Source organism: Dipodomys ordii, unplaced genomic scaffold, assembly GCF_000151885.1.
Source record: "Dipodomys ordii isolate 6190 unplaced genomic scaffold, Dord_2.0 Scaffold27, whole genome shotgun sequence".
Taxonomy (NCBI): domain Eukaryota; kingdom Metazoa; phylum Chordata; class Mammalia; order Rodentia; family Heteromyidae; genus Dipodomys; species Dipodomys ordii.
In genome coordinates, this window is record NW_012267243.1 from 113,515 (window position 1) to 129,215 (window position 15,701).

Genomic DNA, 15,701 nt, shown 5'->3' on the forward strand with positions numbered 1-15,701 from the left:
TTGAGTTCAAGAGTGATGCTCTACTAGTTAAGTCAGACCTTCACTTCCAGATGTTTGATGGTTGATTGGAGAGAAGAGTCTTATGGACTTTCTTGTCTAGTCCAGTTTTGATCTGGGATCCTCAGATCTCAGCCTCCTGACTAGCAAGGATTACAGAGATACCTCCCTCGTTCCAGGCTACTTGATTTGATTTTTAAGAGCATGCTTTGTGTTGAGGTTCACAGACTTATAGAGTTATTGTTGTTATTGTTGTTGCTGTGTCATAGAGGGGAGGGCAAAGCTATCACTTGTGCTGAAACTGTCCATAGTTCCCTTTTATCCTCAGTATTTGTCTTCCTATTTCAGCTACCAACTCAGCGTAACAAAATCTCCAAAAGCATCCCTAGTAGATACTATACTTACATCCTCTTATCCCAGATCTCTTTCAAAGCATCTCAGTTATAATTGTTCTTGTGAAAGTCAGCTGTGACCTCTCCATTGCCAAATCAATGGGACATTTTCATTTCATTGCCTACTTCATTTCAGGTGTATTCAAAAAGTTGAAAGAGCTTTTCTTGGGTTTTATGACAACTGTTCCTTCTCCTGTACCTTGTTTATTTCTCTGTGGACTTTTTAGGTTGGACAAACAGGCCTTGTGTTCTTGTTCTTCTTTAGTCTCTGTCAATGCACTCCTCTCAATCCTTATATACAAATGCTGCCTCTGCTTAGTGTGTACATTCCCCTCTCCTCTTAATTTTAGACTTCCATTCAGACACTTTTCTTTCCACTTCTATATCTGATAGACATATCAAAGTTAGCACGGGCAAAGTTGAATTGTGGCTTTCTGTCTTCACTTCAAAACATTTGGTTTATTCTTACCTCTAATAAAATAGATCTCACAATACTTTTATCCCTGAAATCAAATTAGATATTCTCACTAAAAATCCAAAGCAGCCTTATGTTCTCCCTACCCCATCAAATCACATACCCATGGGTCCACATGTACCTCATCCTGGGTTTCATGTACTTTGTTCACCCTTAGGCCTAGCCAATATCTGTGTGCACTCACTAGAATATCACTTCTAGAATATGACTGCTAGGAGAACAGGGACCTTCATTACTGCATTCCGAGCGCTTCCCACAGTTCCTGATGGCACATGGAAGGCTCACAGTATTTGTTGAGAATGGATGACTTTCTGTCAGAGAGAAATGTCGAGGTGGAACCCTTTGAAGCATTCCACAATCAAGATTGTAGAGAATGTAGAATTTTGACTAATATCAGAGGCTCACTTCATGTAACTGAAGTGAAATACATGATACAATCTACCAGCAAATTGAACTACTGTGGTGAATACTTCCCATGAAAAACCTTACATGAAATTATTAATATTTATAAATTAAAATTATTTATATACAATTGTAATATTTAAACTTTTAATTTAAAATATATTTAATACAATTATATGAAAGTATTTATATATAATTATTAATATTTATAAAGTAAAAGTATTTATAAACAATGTCCAAAATAAGAAGCAGGTCAGATGTTTTATTACTTTAATTCATTTTCTAAATCTTTTTGCCTAGTTATTATTAAAAATAGCAATTAATCAGGAAGAGAATAAATTTTACTCAGTTACGAAAATTCTTACAAATGAAACCCTCTGGCTGTACATTATGCAACAGGAACTTCAGAAATATCTGGATTTAATATTCAGATAAATCTATTGATTATTTGGATAGAATGTGGATTGCAAGGCTCCAAAGGACCTGTCTTTGTAAAGTTTCTGATTCAAAAGGTTTAGGAGATAGAGTGTGATAGAGGGCAAACTTTACATCTTCATTGGTTAAAAAATCATAAATTTAAGAAAATCTAATCAAGTTTAACAAGTAACTCATTTGAAAATAGGAAAAGGGCCCAGACTATAGGAAAATAAGTGACAATTTTAGTTACTTCCAGAACTCAATTTAAAGAATTTTTATTCTGAATGATTCCAGTTATCTCACCTAGCTTTCCCAGTCACCAACATTGGATCCATTGGGGCACATTTAAAATCCAAACTATAGCAATGTCATCCTCACTAATGTGCATTACTGATAATAGCATTATTACTTGTCAAACTGAAAATTGGAAGCAACCAAAATAGAATAAGTACTTTGAAGATAGATAGGTAGATAGATAGATAGATAGATACTGGATAATATAATCTTTGAAAATCATTTGTACTTATTTTTGTTATTTGCAGTTGAGCTTTTGAAGCCAAGTGTAAGTAAATTAAAGATACAATGATTTACTTTTTAAAAAGTAACATACACTAACTTGGAGTATACATGTTACCACTCTCCACTCAATATGAATGTCCTTTTTTTTCTCTTTGAAGAATAAACGCAAAGCCTTCATTTATACATTTTCCTCAGCAATAAAGATCTTGTGCTCTGAACCAATTGCCTTTTTGTGAGAAAAATACTTGAATTTTGTTCAGTTACATTTTTTAATATTTTTACTGTAGAGATACTGTACAGAGGGGTTACAGTTACATGACTAAGGCAGTGAGTACATTTCCTATCAAGCATTGTTACCCATTCTTTTGATTTTCTGCTACCATCCCTTCCCTCCCCATGTCCCCATTTCCTTCTTCTCACCGCCACCCCCGAAGTTGCAAAGTTCCTTTTCAACATAGTGTCTTGTACATCTATCTCGGTTAGATTTTTAACCAAAATAATCTTATTTACCATATAATTTAAAATCAAGCAGGACTTTTGAGATCAGATTAGATTTTGAGAATAGTAGAATTTTTGAGATGAGTAGATTTTGGAGAGTAGATTCTTTTAATAAAGTAAAATTCACAGAATATAAAATTAGCCACTACTGCCAGTCAAATATTAACTGCTTCTCTAGTTCTAGCTGCTCTGAAGATTGAGGCCCAGAGTTCAGCAGTTTAAGATAAGCCAGAAACATCACTTGGAAGCAGAAATTAACCTTGAAATACAAAACTCAGTGGCATTTAGTACATTTGCAAAATTTTGTGACTATTAGCTCTATCTAGCTCCAAAATGTTTTAAATTGCTACAAAAGGAAACCGTGTATCAAGTAAACAGCAGATGGTGGTTGTTAGGGGGTAGATGTGGGGTATACAACTAGCTCAGCTATTTACTGGATACAGCCTGAATATCATTTTTAAGCAAAATGATTTTACAAAATGATTATTTTGATTATGACATTTTCATTTGTGTATGTAATAAATTTGATCATATTCACCCCCCAAAGCCACAGTGGTCAATATTTAAAGTATTGTTTTAGGTTTTACCAAAAGCATGTAAGAAGAAGACTACTTCCTTCCCTTACACTCCCAGCCTATCTGATCACTGGCCTTCATTTTGCTCTGATGCATCCCTGAAAAAAGCCCAATTGAGACTTCCATACCATAGGCTGTCATATGTTTGTCTTGACTCTTGGGGATTGGGGTAATTCAGTGGAAATGTGCCTCAGGAGCAAAGGTCTGCTGAGCTTGTTCCAGAAAGAGGCCACAGGTTCCATCCCAGATAATGCTCTCTCCTGCAAAAATATCACTTGACATCTATCACTTCCATCAATGGTACCTCCACTATCAAACATGTACAATTTCCTTCACAGTAAATTCCTTATAACGATTTCCATATACAATTCCTTACAAGGCCCCTTCTACCATAATAGATCCTAATAGCATTTTTAGCTTCTAGTTAATATATGATCCCTGAAGGAGACCTGACCTTCATTAAAAAGTAAAGGGAAGGAGGGACAAGAAGGTCAGGAGAATCAAGTGAGTCAGTTCTTGGTCAGAGTTCTTCATGCTGTTAAAGATCAACATCCCAACATCTGTGTGGCTAATTCTGAGTCCCTAATTCATCAATGTAAGAGCCTGTCCTAAAATGGTTTTATGTAGAGCACAGAATAATAATAAAGGAATCCTAAGTAAAAACACACATTCCAATTCATTGCAAATCAGTTTCTTCACATTGTCCCGTCACAAACCATTAAAGAAGTCCTCTACTATAAACACAGGAAAATTGCTCAAAGAAGAAATAGTAGATCTAATTCTCAACTAGCTTGAACATTGATTGCTTTACTCTCTGGTCTTCATTAACGAAGACATAATTAATGAAGTTTGGCCTGGCCAGGAGACCAGAGCTCAGATTATTATATTTTAGAAAAAGAATCTATGCTCTGCTTTGTAGAGTAAGGAGTGCATATTAACAGTATCCTTTTTCGGGTTCAAACTCAAATCTTCGATGTCAGAATTCTCCCAGTACACTTACCTGGAATTGTTTTGGTATGTGTGGTTTATAATGAAATTTGAGGATCATACATATAAAAGAAAGTCTATTGATTTTGAATTTCATATCTATATAATCTATAATACAATTTTCTCTATGGAAAAGAATGAGTCATGTTCATGTTCAGAAACAACAAATCAAAAAATATTTGGTAAGCTTGGCTAAAGGTATAACTGATTCTGTTTGATGTTAACAAGAACCATTCTCTGTGAATACTTCAAAAGTTCAATGAAAGTCCATTTTATTTACATTATTTATAATTAGGCTGATCCAAAGGAAGATCTAAACAGAGAGTTATAAAAAGCAGAATGGACCCACGTGCAGTCTGTAAATATTTGCTGCATGAATGGTACACTTAAATTTGCTTTATTTTCCAAATAAAAGGCAAAGGAATGATGCCTCTGACCTCCCAGTCTTTTCCTTTCTCAAATATCAGTTATATTATGGCTCTTTGGATACTAGTAAGAACAACATCTGTAATTGCTAAAAATATTGGATATTCATTCATTTATCCAGTAAATATTTATCCATGATCTGTTGTGTAGTGGGACTTGTGTTTAATTCTAGTAATGTGGTGGTGAGCAAAATAGACTTGGTTTCTGGTGAGGCTTTTCCACCTAAAGAACTAGTAAGTTGGGTATGTTAAGAGATTATTTGTGAAATGAAGACAGATCTTCAACTTCATGGACCTGCTTCGTACTTACCTTATTGTGCTCAGCATTTCAAGATGATTTCCCTTGGATTTTTTAGGTTGTAATTCAAAGTATAAAAAGGAGGGCTGGGAAGGTAGCTCAGCTGTAGAGTGCATGCCTTGCAAGCATGAGGCCCTGGGTTAGATTCCTCAGCACCCACATAAAAAGAAAAAGCCGGAGGTGGCGCTGTGGCTCCAGTAGTAGAGCGCTAGCCTTGAGCTGAAGAGCTGAGGGACAGCGCCCAGACCCAGAGTTCAGGCCCCATGACCGGCAAAAAAAAAAAGGAAAAAAAAGTTAAATGTCCATAGCTGGAAAACACAGAGATACAAAGTAGATGGGTGGTGGTTGAGAGCATGTGGGAGGGAAGGGGTATATAGCGGAGTACAGAGAGAACTAGAGAATGGCCACTTCATTTTGGGGGCTTCTTGGGAACTCACTAGGGACCAATGATTGGAGGCTTTAAATAGTGGATTCAGTGATGTGTAACTTATATCTTAGTAAAATGTTCAGAAAACAGGATGTCTGGAGAGGGAGAGTTAAATGGTGGAGCATCTGCTTAGCATGTACCAAGGTCTGGGCTCAATCCTCAGCACCAAAAGGGGGAAAAAACAAAACAACAACAACAAAGAAAGAAGTTTTTATTCTCCCCCATGATTGCACTTAATACACTCAGAGTAGATTGTTAAATATTTAAATGCTGGAAGAATTATGGCTTATCAGCAACAATGTAAAACACAATAACAAGGGCTTATTCCACATTATCATCTTTATTTCTTCCTCCTTGCAGTATCGCTTTCTATTTGCTATTTCTGAAACTCCTCCATCAGTTGCCTCTCTCCATCTTTATCCATCCAATGCTTCACTTGATTTCTAAAACCTTTTGCTCCTCCAGCTTCTGCTTACACACCTTGGTGAGTTTCCTTTCCTTTTCCTATGGTAAAGCTGGCCTTTTCACAGAGTCCATCCTCAGTCCACTCTTCCTTACTCATCAGCGAATCTTACCACCCCTACTGAGGTGGCTAAGTAGTTCCATGGTAGGAGTCAGATGTCTGTCTGTCTTTCCTTCCTTCCTTTCTTTCTTCCTTCCTTCCTTCTTTCTTCCATTCCTTCCTTCCTTCCTCCCTTCCTCCATTCCTTCCTTCCTTCCTTCCTTTTTTCTTTTCTTGTGCTCTATATTCCTCTGTCCCCAGCTCTTCTTTGGATCTTTGTTTATCTTGATAAATGCCAACACCAATCACAGCTCAATCATCCAATTGGCAAAGTAAATAACCTAGATTTGTCTCTCTCCCTTATTCATGCTTTCCTTTGACAATTTCAATCAATTAAAGCCTAAATTTCTAAAATTCTTTCAAAATTTTCTAGCTCCTATGCCCTTCCTCAAACAGGTGATTATGTATTTTCTTATCTCCAAGGTTATTTATGTTCATATATGTGTGATTCCAAGGATGAGGTTCATGTCTTATTTTTCATTATATGCCAAGCCCTAAGAAAGCCTATGGAGCATGTAAAATAAATGAATGAATCTACTTAGGCACAAGACTAAGTGCTGCTTAGTATGTCCTTGTAAGTGGAGAGGATTTCTGGTATTCAGATTCATTTTTCATACACTTTTATCACCATTTTCTCCACTTTTTCCATAACTCTATATCCACTGGCATGTTGTTAGTCTCCTGTTTGTCTCTGATTATGTTTGTTTGTTTTGGTCGAGAGCCCTGAATTTGCCCTCAAATTTGTCTAAATCCAACATCAGTTGTTAATAGGAGCTAACTTGAAAAGGGCAGGGTGCCTAAGAATTAACACCAAACAAACCAGACTTCTTGTTTCAATTATATTACTTAATAGGGGATTTTCCAGGCCTCTCTGGACCCATTAACCAAAGTATATTGAGAAACTGTTAGCAAAGAGTGGCTTCAGCATTTGAGACATATGAGTAGGTGAATCAGAGCAGAATAAGGACTCAGGTCTTTCTTCAAAAACTTTACATGCCGTAGTCTTTTACATAGTCTTTTTACATGTTAATGAGGTCAAGGAATTCCTTCCCTATCTTATTAATGTAATTCTCATATTTAAAATAACTAATAATATGCTTTCATGCACTGCTCTCCAACAACTTTATTCCACATCTACCTAAACTCTAACGTGCTTTTTCATTGACATCTAAAATTTGTGTTAGATGTCATTTAAATAATATTCACAAATTGAGTGCTTCAAATTAAAATACAGAAATATTTTTAAATGCCTTCAAAGGGTTATAAATGCCAGATCTATTTTATCCACACTACTATATATTTTTTAAAATTCATGTAGAAGTTCTCCCCTAAAGAAAATTTTACGTCATCTTTCTCTCCTGCAGTGCATATTTTGTTTTAATTTTCCTGTAAGTTTTATATTTAAAATTATCTTTTTTTTACCCTGGCATTGTTTTCTGTGATACAAAGTACACATATAAATACTAATTTTTATTTTATAGCCATGAAATTTTTAAAAGTTAATTCATTTTTTTCATGGATTATTTTTATTGTTTTGATGAAAATTGCATAAATATGTAATTAACTTGGTAGAAAGTTATTTAACACTGAAGTTTCAATAACTTGCCTATCTTAAAAAGATACCCTCTTTGTTATGTGGAAAAGTATATGGCAAATTTAGAATCCAAAAGATGAGCAAAATTGGAGTGAGAATAAACAAAGACATTGGCTTGCTGGCAGTAAGTGAGTAAGACTTGCTCTTTCAGCCTTCTGTCTGAAAGGATGAAAGTTGTGCAGTTCATTCAGTAGAAACTGTCACATGAGGAGCAAATGAGTGGGCACATACAGAATTTGGGCTGCTACACAACATTTGGGGAAAGTTAGTTTAGTAGGTGAATCTAGAGTCAGAATCCTGGGCAGACCGGAAGACAGGATGTTGGAAAAGAACCTCTCAAGGAAATCAGGAGAAGGAAAAAAAAAATCAAGAAAAGAAATAGCAAGACTGAGTGAAAAGAGGAAGAGGTAAACTGTGTTACTAGGAATTCCAGAAAACGTAACCATGGGGTACACAGCCTTCTCAGACTTTACCATATGCTTCATTGTTATTCTTATGAGCAAGGGTATAAGAAGTGAGGATAAGAAGCTGGAAATCAGTGTTCCTGTTGGAAGGCTGATAGAGCACATGAATGAGATAATTTTTATTTTACTCAAACCATCTTAGCCAGGCCTCTCTAATTTTGTTTTTACGTATAATGACAGAGTATCTATATAGTGCACCCAGGAAAATGGAATTCTTCTGTTTTGGATCCCCTGGGATGCACAATATCATCCTGGTTGCTGGTGGTTTAAGGGCAGAATCCATGCTATACACACTACCAGTCTCCAGGCAATAGTTTTACGTCTCCTTTTGGAAAACAACAACAACAACTAATTTGTCTACTGATTGCACATAACCATGTAATTGGCTATGAAATCCTTTGTGAACATTTTTTAAATTTTTTTTCCTTTCAAATAATTCTCATGATTCACTTTGCTCTAGGAGTTCTTAAATTGTAACTTGAATTTTGAGTCTCATTCTAACTCATAGCACCACATATGGGATTTGGGGGAGTATAATTGCCACCAGTTTACAGAGAGAAAGGCACAGAAGCCTTCAAGCAAGCCAGGGAAGGTCAAGGTCCAGAACACATATTTCCCCCATATTCCCAAGTAGATGTGGCACAGACAGAAGCAATATCTTGTACAAATGAGCTTTCTTTCAAAGACCTTTCCTTCCATTCCTTATGAATGTAGCACTCTGTTGTCATTTTGCTTCATGTCACCTTTCCTATCCTGAAGTTATCTCAGCAATTTCCTCCAAATTTCAGAACATTGATTACACATTCCCACTGCTATCTAGAACATAAAGTGTATCATTATAGGATCATTTCTTCTTTGATTGAAAGTCTTTTTTGAAAACATAATGTTTTCAGATTAAATTGAGGCTTCCTGGAAACAAATGATGGTCAGGGTTCCATTCAGTCCACACCACTTAGAAAAGGAAAATGGGTCACTTTGGATTTCAAATTTCTGAGTCATACATGATACTGTGCCCTTTCTGCTTTGAATTTCTTAACCATTATCTATTATTTTTGTGACATTTCAGAAAATTTGTAGTTAGACATTTATTTGTGTATTTTTCCTTAATAATTTACATTTCTCTCAAGCTAAATAAACTGCCATCACTCCAAATCAATCCTAAAACTGAAGTCTTAGGACCACTGCATTTGATCATGCTAAGCAACCCCCCTGTAATCAGATTGATGCAAATTAAACTTAAGATGCCATTTAAAAATTTTCAGATGTGCAAGAGATAATAAATCTTATAACACCAAGTATTAAACAATATGTTCAGCAGCCAGAAATCGTTGTCAAGGGAGAGAAGATGGGAGAAAGTCCTTGGAAAGAAACTTGGAAAAATATTGTCAAGCTCATATTGCACATGTGCTGTGCAATGCTCAGTGTCTCTTCTAGAAAAACTTCAACAGATGGGCATAAATAAACACATATAAAACTGTTTAATGCAGTTCTCTTGGCAAAAGAGGAGAAGCAAAAGAACTGCTCCTGTTCTCAGGAAGATGAATGAATTAACTTTGCTTCCTGGAGCAATGGTAATGAATAGACTTCTGCAAATGTGCACATGAATAAAATCAAAAACATATTTTTAAACTAGTTGATATAGAAGATATATAGAGAGATATAGAAGATTATTTGCATAAACACACACACATACACACACCTACAATGCACCAGCAGTGAAGTTAGGTGCCCGTGACAGCATGCTGACCATCTCAATGGGGGTATAAGAAAGGATGGAAAGGGGAGGAGACTGTAATGTTGTACAAATAGAAGCATACATATTCATTGTTGCTTTTTCCCAAAATGAAAAGATACTGTATAGCAACCTTGCTTTTCTCTTCCTGGTAAGTACAAAGGATTATTACATTCCTTATTTCATTTCATGTTTGAAATGCTAAAGAGCTCATCTTTTTTTTTTTACACTGAAAGAAAGCAAACTACTTTTCCATGGTAAAATGAAAGAACCTACTTGCTAAAAGGCAAGAATTGAATTAGACAGAAAAAGGTTGGAGCAAACCTGGCCATTCTGTAAAAACTCAAAGAGTAAATATTTTTTTTACCTTGTGAGCTTATGGCCGCTCCACGACTCATTATGCCTCACAATGCAGAAAGCATCCAGAGAAAAAATGTAATTGGATGAATTTGACCATGCACCAATACCACCTTATTAGCAAACCCAGACCTCAGGATGGCTTTGACTCCTGTGCTGTAGCTTGCTGTGCTTGTAATTTACAGTTACCAGGGAGGTAAATGGCTTCAGCAGCAACAATTTTAGACCTGGAGGATGTTGTAACCAGGGAAACCGCATCTCTCTCTCTAGAGAGAGAGAGAGAGAATAGTCCCTAAACCACTATCCTCCCAGCTTTAGGAATCAAAATGGCAACTGAGGAACCTTTAGTGGTTGAGGCTGTTGCTGTTTAAAACTCTAAAAGTAATCTCTGGTAGTTAACATTGTTAGGAGTTTGGGTTTCAATCTTTGTTTGCTTTCAGTTTTGGGGGGTTTTTGTTTTGTTTTGTTTTGTTTTTTACTTGGGTGGTAGAAGCAATTTTATCCCAGATGTGCTTAGGGATGGGTATTCAGCCCCCAGTGCTTCCCTTCTATCTTTCAAGGATGCCCAGGAATCCTTGGATCAGAGGAAAATGTTTCAGAAGCATTTCATTCCTCACTCTCCCAGCCCAGTTCTGCCTCCTCCTGACCTCTGAGAGTCAGCAAGTTCAGTCTGAGAATGTTTTATCCACCTCATTGCACCCTAGGCTTTTGCTCATTTGCATACATCTGTAGGGGTGGATGACTGCTTTACGGTTTTCTTAGAAATCAGGAAGCTTTCTTGTCCCAGTCCTATGACATAGCTCCACTCCCAATCTTGACCATTTTAAGATGGGCTGGGAGTAAGGGGTCTGTGGTTCTTCCCCTGCCTAAGGCAGTAAAGTTCTGGCCTGGGTAACTCTTGTTCTGATTTCTTCAGAGGCCAAATCCAGAGTGTTTTGTTAGAGAAAAATACTTTCACTACTACCTCTCTTTTTGCAAAATCAACTTTGGCCAGCCCATTCTGCTTTAGGCCATCAGCATTTATAGGCCTGGCACTATTTGCAAATTGACAAGACTGTCAGGCCAGAAGGATGGTTAATAAAACCAGCAGCATTTATTTATGAGTTTCTTCTGATACAAGCCAAATCCAAGATGTGAGAGTATCCTCATGCTGACATTACTGGCAGCCTTAGCAACATTCCTGAGAGGTTAATTTTGTGCCAGCCATTTCTCTGGCTAGCAAAGGGGTTTGGGACAGAGAAAACCTTGGAAGGCCCGAATTCAGGTCCTGATGGGTCCAAGGAGACATGTATGAGATATTGGTGAACTGAAGGCAGAGGCAGGCGCATGCTCTCTTCCTGTGAACCCAACATGAAAGAGGGCCAGTGGAGTAGGTGTCATGATCTGAATTGCTTTAGTGGCCCTGAAAGACAGAGGGCGCATCATAACAGCCACCGTGGCAAGTTGCCGACTCTTGCCCACTTCCCTGTTCTTTCACACATAGGAGGGAGAAAAGAAATGAAATCCAAGAAAAGACAGAAAGAGCCTGAGTGGATTCTAGTCACCTAGATCTCAGCAGTCATTTTTTCCTTTCCTAAAATTTGGAGTTTTGCTTTTTTTTCCCTCTACGTTCTTATGAGATATACTTTGTATGGGTGGATTCATGGTGTTTTATAGCTAGCTTAGACTGCTCAAATAATGCATATTTCATTCTTTTTTACTCTTTCCAATTTTGTATTATCTGTATCTGTACAAAGGAATTGCAATTTAACAAAGTAGTTTATGACTAAGATGAATATAGATCAGTGTCATCCCTTTCAATATTCTTACCTCCCATCTGACTTTCACTTTTTTAAAACTTTGTAGTATATATCATGAATTCTTTTTAAAAAATATTTTTATTGTGAAAATACCATACAGAAGGGTTACAATTCCATGGACAAAGTAATGAGTGCATTTCTTATCAAATATTGTTGCCTCCTCCTTTGTTTCCCCTTCCTATCCTTTCCCCTCTCTGCTCTCCCTCCTCCCATCCCTCCCCCCCTCCCCGCATGCCAAAGTTGTAAAGTTTATTTTCAACATAACATCTTGTACATCTCATTGTTGCAATGGGTCCACCTATATCCCTATTTAAACATTTTTTTACCTTCCCCTCCACAAATTATACCAATATCAAATAGAGTGAAAACAGGGGTTATACCATGGGGGAGGGACATACCAAGCAACAAAGAAATCATCTTATAAATATGTTAGAAACTTTTTCTTTTTTGCTACTGTTTCTAGCATATTTATACCATGAATTCTTGACTGCATTTCACCTTGTTCTCCTGTTCCTTTGTATACCTCTCTCTCATAGGCCCCAAACTCCTCCTTGCAAGTACCCATTTCCTGGTGCTTGATTTTTTTCTTCCTAAGAAATTATACTATTTGAGTTCTTACTAGAGTCTACCTACCATGTTTCAATTACTACATCTAACCATCAGGTCTGTCAATGTTGACATGAAATGGTTTTGCTGCCAGTCCATCTGACTGTGTCTAACAACAATTACAACCCATTGAAGGTAAATGTGCAGTTTGGAGCTTACCAACAACACATAGAGGATACAAATGGAAGGAGGGATCAAGGTCCAGACTCTTTCTTGGCTGAGACTTGCAAGCTTGTAGCGAAAAATGAAATCAAAATACTCTTTTTAAATTAAATATATATTTTTATTGTAAAGATTCTGTACAAAGGGGTTACAGTTACATGAGTAAGATAATGAGTACATTTCCTCTCAATCATTGTTACCCCCTCCTTTGTTTTTCCCCTACCATCCCTTATGCTTCCATCAGAAAGAATAATACTACCCTATTTGTTAGGAAATGGAAAGACTTGGAAAAAATTATATTAAGTGAAGAAATCTAGGCCCAAAGAAGCATAGGTCCCATGTTTTCCCTTATTTTCAATAGCTAGCATATGTCTAGGACAAGCAGAAAAGGTCAAAAGCTATGTACATATGACCACATAAGATGATGCTAAGCAAAATGAACCCCAAGATAGGGACACAAGAGGTTTTATCTTTCTTGCTGTAGTTTTTAATATATTGTGTGATTTTTTTGTTTCTTTTGTATGTTCTTCCCCCATGGTATAACCCCTGTATTCACTGTATTTGATGTCAGTGCCCTGCATCTTGTATAAACACTTTTTCTAATTTGAGGAGGGAAAGGGAAATAACAAAATGCTGAAATAAGGATACAGGTTAACCCATTGTAGCAATGAGAATATACAAGATACTATGTTGAAAATGAACTTTACAACTTGGGGTGGGGGGGAAGTTGGGGAAAATACTCACTTTTTAAGAGATTATGAAAGTCACAATCATTCTGCAACTATCAGATCTAGTCCAATACCTTCATGCTTTGTGGCTGTGCTAGAAGTGTGGTCATACACCACATGCATGGAACTAAATGGCATAAGAAAACATCTTTTAAAACTTAACCTCACACTGCCAATAATTGTACTGATCTTTTTTACCAAAGAAAAAGTAAACAATTTTCCTCTCTCTCTGTTCATTTTCTTTCTTTAATGTTGCTACTGAAGGTTGAACTCAGGTCCTGTACTCTTACTTACCTTTCTCCACTCAACTCTGAAGCTCTAGCATTTGAAAACATTTCTCCATTTCTGGCATTTTGCTAGGTAACAGTGCCAGTTAGCACCTGCTTTGAACCTTGTTCCTCAGATCTAAGTTGTCTGAATAGCTAGGATTACAGGCATGAGCCATGGGCTCCCAGCTGTGCTTATATATTTTATTCCTTTTACAGAATATCATCTATTTTGCCTAACCTCTGTGCTGTTAGGACCATTACACCTGGAGGCATCCTATTAGCTTTTAAGGGACTCATCTAGTTTTTACTTCATAGGCCTTGAAAGACATTCTCAACTAGAAAGTGATTTCCAATACAAAAATATATGAATGTATTTATTTATTGTCTTATTTATTCCCCAGGTTTGCTTGGCTTGCTTGCTCAGCACTTTTACTAGCTGCACCAGGCTCCAAATCCTGCCTTTTGTTGCTGGATCATTGGAGATGGATGCTCACAGGACTTTTCTGCCTGGCTTGCCTTGAATTACCATCTAGATTTTAGCCTCCTGAGTAGCTAGGGTTACAGGTGTGAGCCACCAGTGTCTGCTGGGGGTACTGAGTCGGAACTCAGGTCCTGGTGGCTTGCTAAGTTGGTCCTCTGCCACTTGAGTTAGGTCCCCAGCTCATCCCCACGATGAGCTGTCATTGTGGAAGGATTTTTGCTTTCATTTCTCGGTAGTTGTTCAACTTAGATACGTTTTCAAACTGTTGTGTAAATGACTTGCCGACCACCCCGTCTCCACGCACTCTTTAGGGAAGTGTCCTAAGTGTCCTCTACTTTCCCAAAGTGTACGATTTTGTCACTTCTCACTCCCAACACCCCTAGGAACCACCCAGTCACCAGCACTAACAGGAAACCACCGGAAGCTGTACTCTCTCGCTCTTCTTAACCACCATCTAACTCTTCTTGTCGCAGGATGTTGTGGAAGCTGTCCCTGTCCGTGTTCCTGGTGGCCCTGTTGGTGAAGGTAACTGAAACCCGCAAAAACCGACCTGCGGGCGCCATCCCCTCGCCTTATAAGGACGGTGGCAGCAGCAACAACAACTCAGAGAGATGGCAGCACCAGATCAAGGAAGTACTGGCATCCAGCCAGGAGGCCCTGGTGGTCACCGAGCGCAAGTACCTCAAGAGTGACTGGTGCAAGACGCAGTCGCTGAGGCAGACGGTGAGCGAGGAGGGCTGCCGCAGCCGCACCATCATCAACCGCTTCTGCTACGGCCAGTGCAACTCCTTCTACATCCCGCGCCACGTGAAGAAGGAGGAGGAGTCCTTCCAATCCTGCGCCTTCTGCAAGCCCCACCGCCTCACCTCCGCCATCGTGGAGCTCGACTGCCCCGGCCAGGATCCGCCCTTCCGACTCAAAAAGATCCAGAAAGTGAAGCAGTGCAGGTGTATGTCCGTGAACCTGAGCGACTCGGACAAGCAGTGAACACCCAGCACCCGGGCGGGACGCAGCTCAGCACCGCGCGCCCTGGCAGCTGGTGTGTGTCTGTGTCTGTGTGTGTGTGTGTGTGTGTGGTGGTGGTGGGGGAAGAGGGGGGCTGCAATCGTCTCTGTCCCTGGCCTGGAGCTCACCCACTCGCTCTCTGGTCTCCCCTCCTCCAATGCCACAGCGCTTCTCTTTGGGGCTGAAGGTGTTCTGGTCACCAGGATCCCAGTGGAGCTTTGCTTATGTGTTCCTGGCCCAATGGGGCCCCGACCTGTGTCTCCAATACTAGCCTATGGCTCGGGCCGGATGGATGAGGCCCCGGGGACCATCATTCAGGTGATGCACTACAAATCCGGCGTCGATGTTTCCACCATGTGGAAAAGCAAGCCTTCCCCCTGGTCTCATCCTCCAAGCCAGCTCGCCCCTTCTTCCCGCCTGGAAGAAGGCGCGCTCCTTTGACTCGAATGTCTTCTGGAGAGAGAGAGAAGGGAAGGCCCATGGAACTCTTGGGGTGGGTGTTCCTTCTCATGATTTGGAGGCTGTCCTTG

The 15,701-nt window shown here is 38.7% G+C and overlaps 1 protein-coding gene across 2 annotated transcripts in view; it reads left to right on the top strand.

Moving 5' to 3' along the window:
* Nucleotides 1-15,172, top strand: part of Grem2 (gremlin 2, DAN family BMP antagonist) — a 93,324-nt gene extending 78,152 nt beyond the window's left edge. For both annotated transcript variants that reach the window (XM_013015640.1, XM_013015642.1), the window contains exon 2: nt 14,640-15,172. In XM_013015640.1, coding sequence (XP_012871094.1) covers nt 14,641-15,153 — 513 coding nt within the window. In that variant the 5' untranslated portion in view covers nt 14,640 and the 3' untranslated portion in view covers nt 15,154-15,172. The remainder of the gene's footprint in view (nt 1-14,639) is intronic.
* The last annotated feature ends 529 nt before the right edge of the window (nt 15,173-15,701 follow it).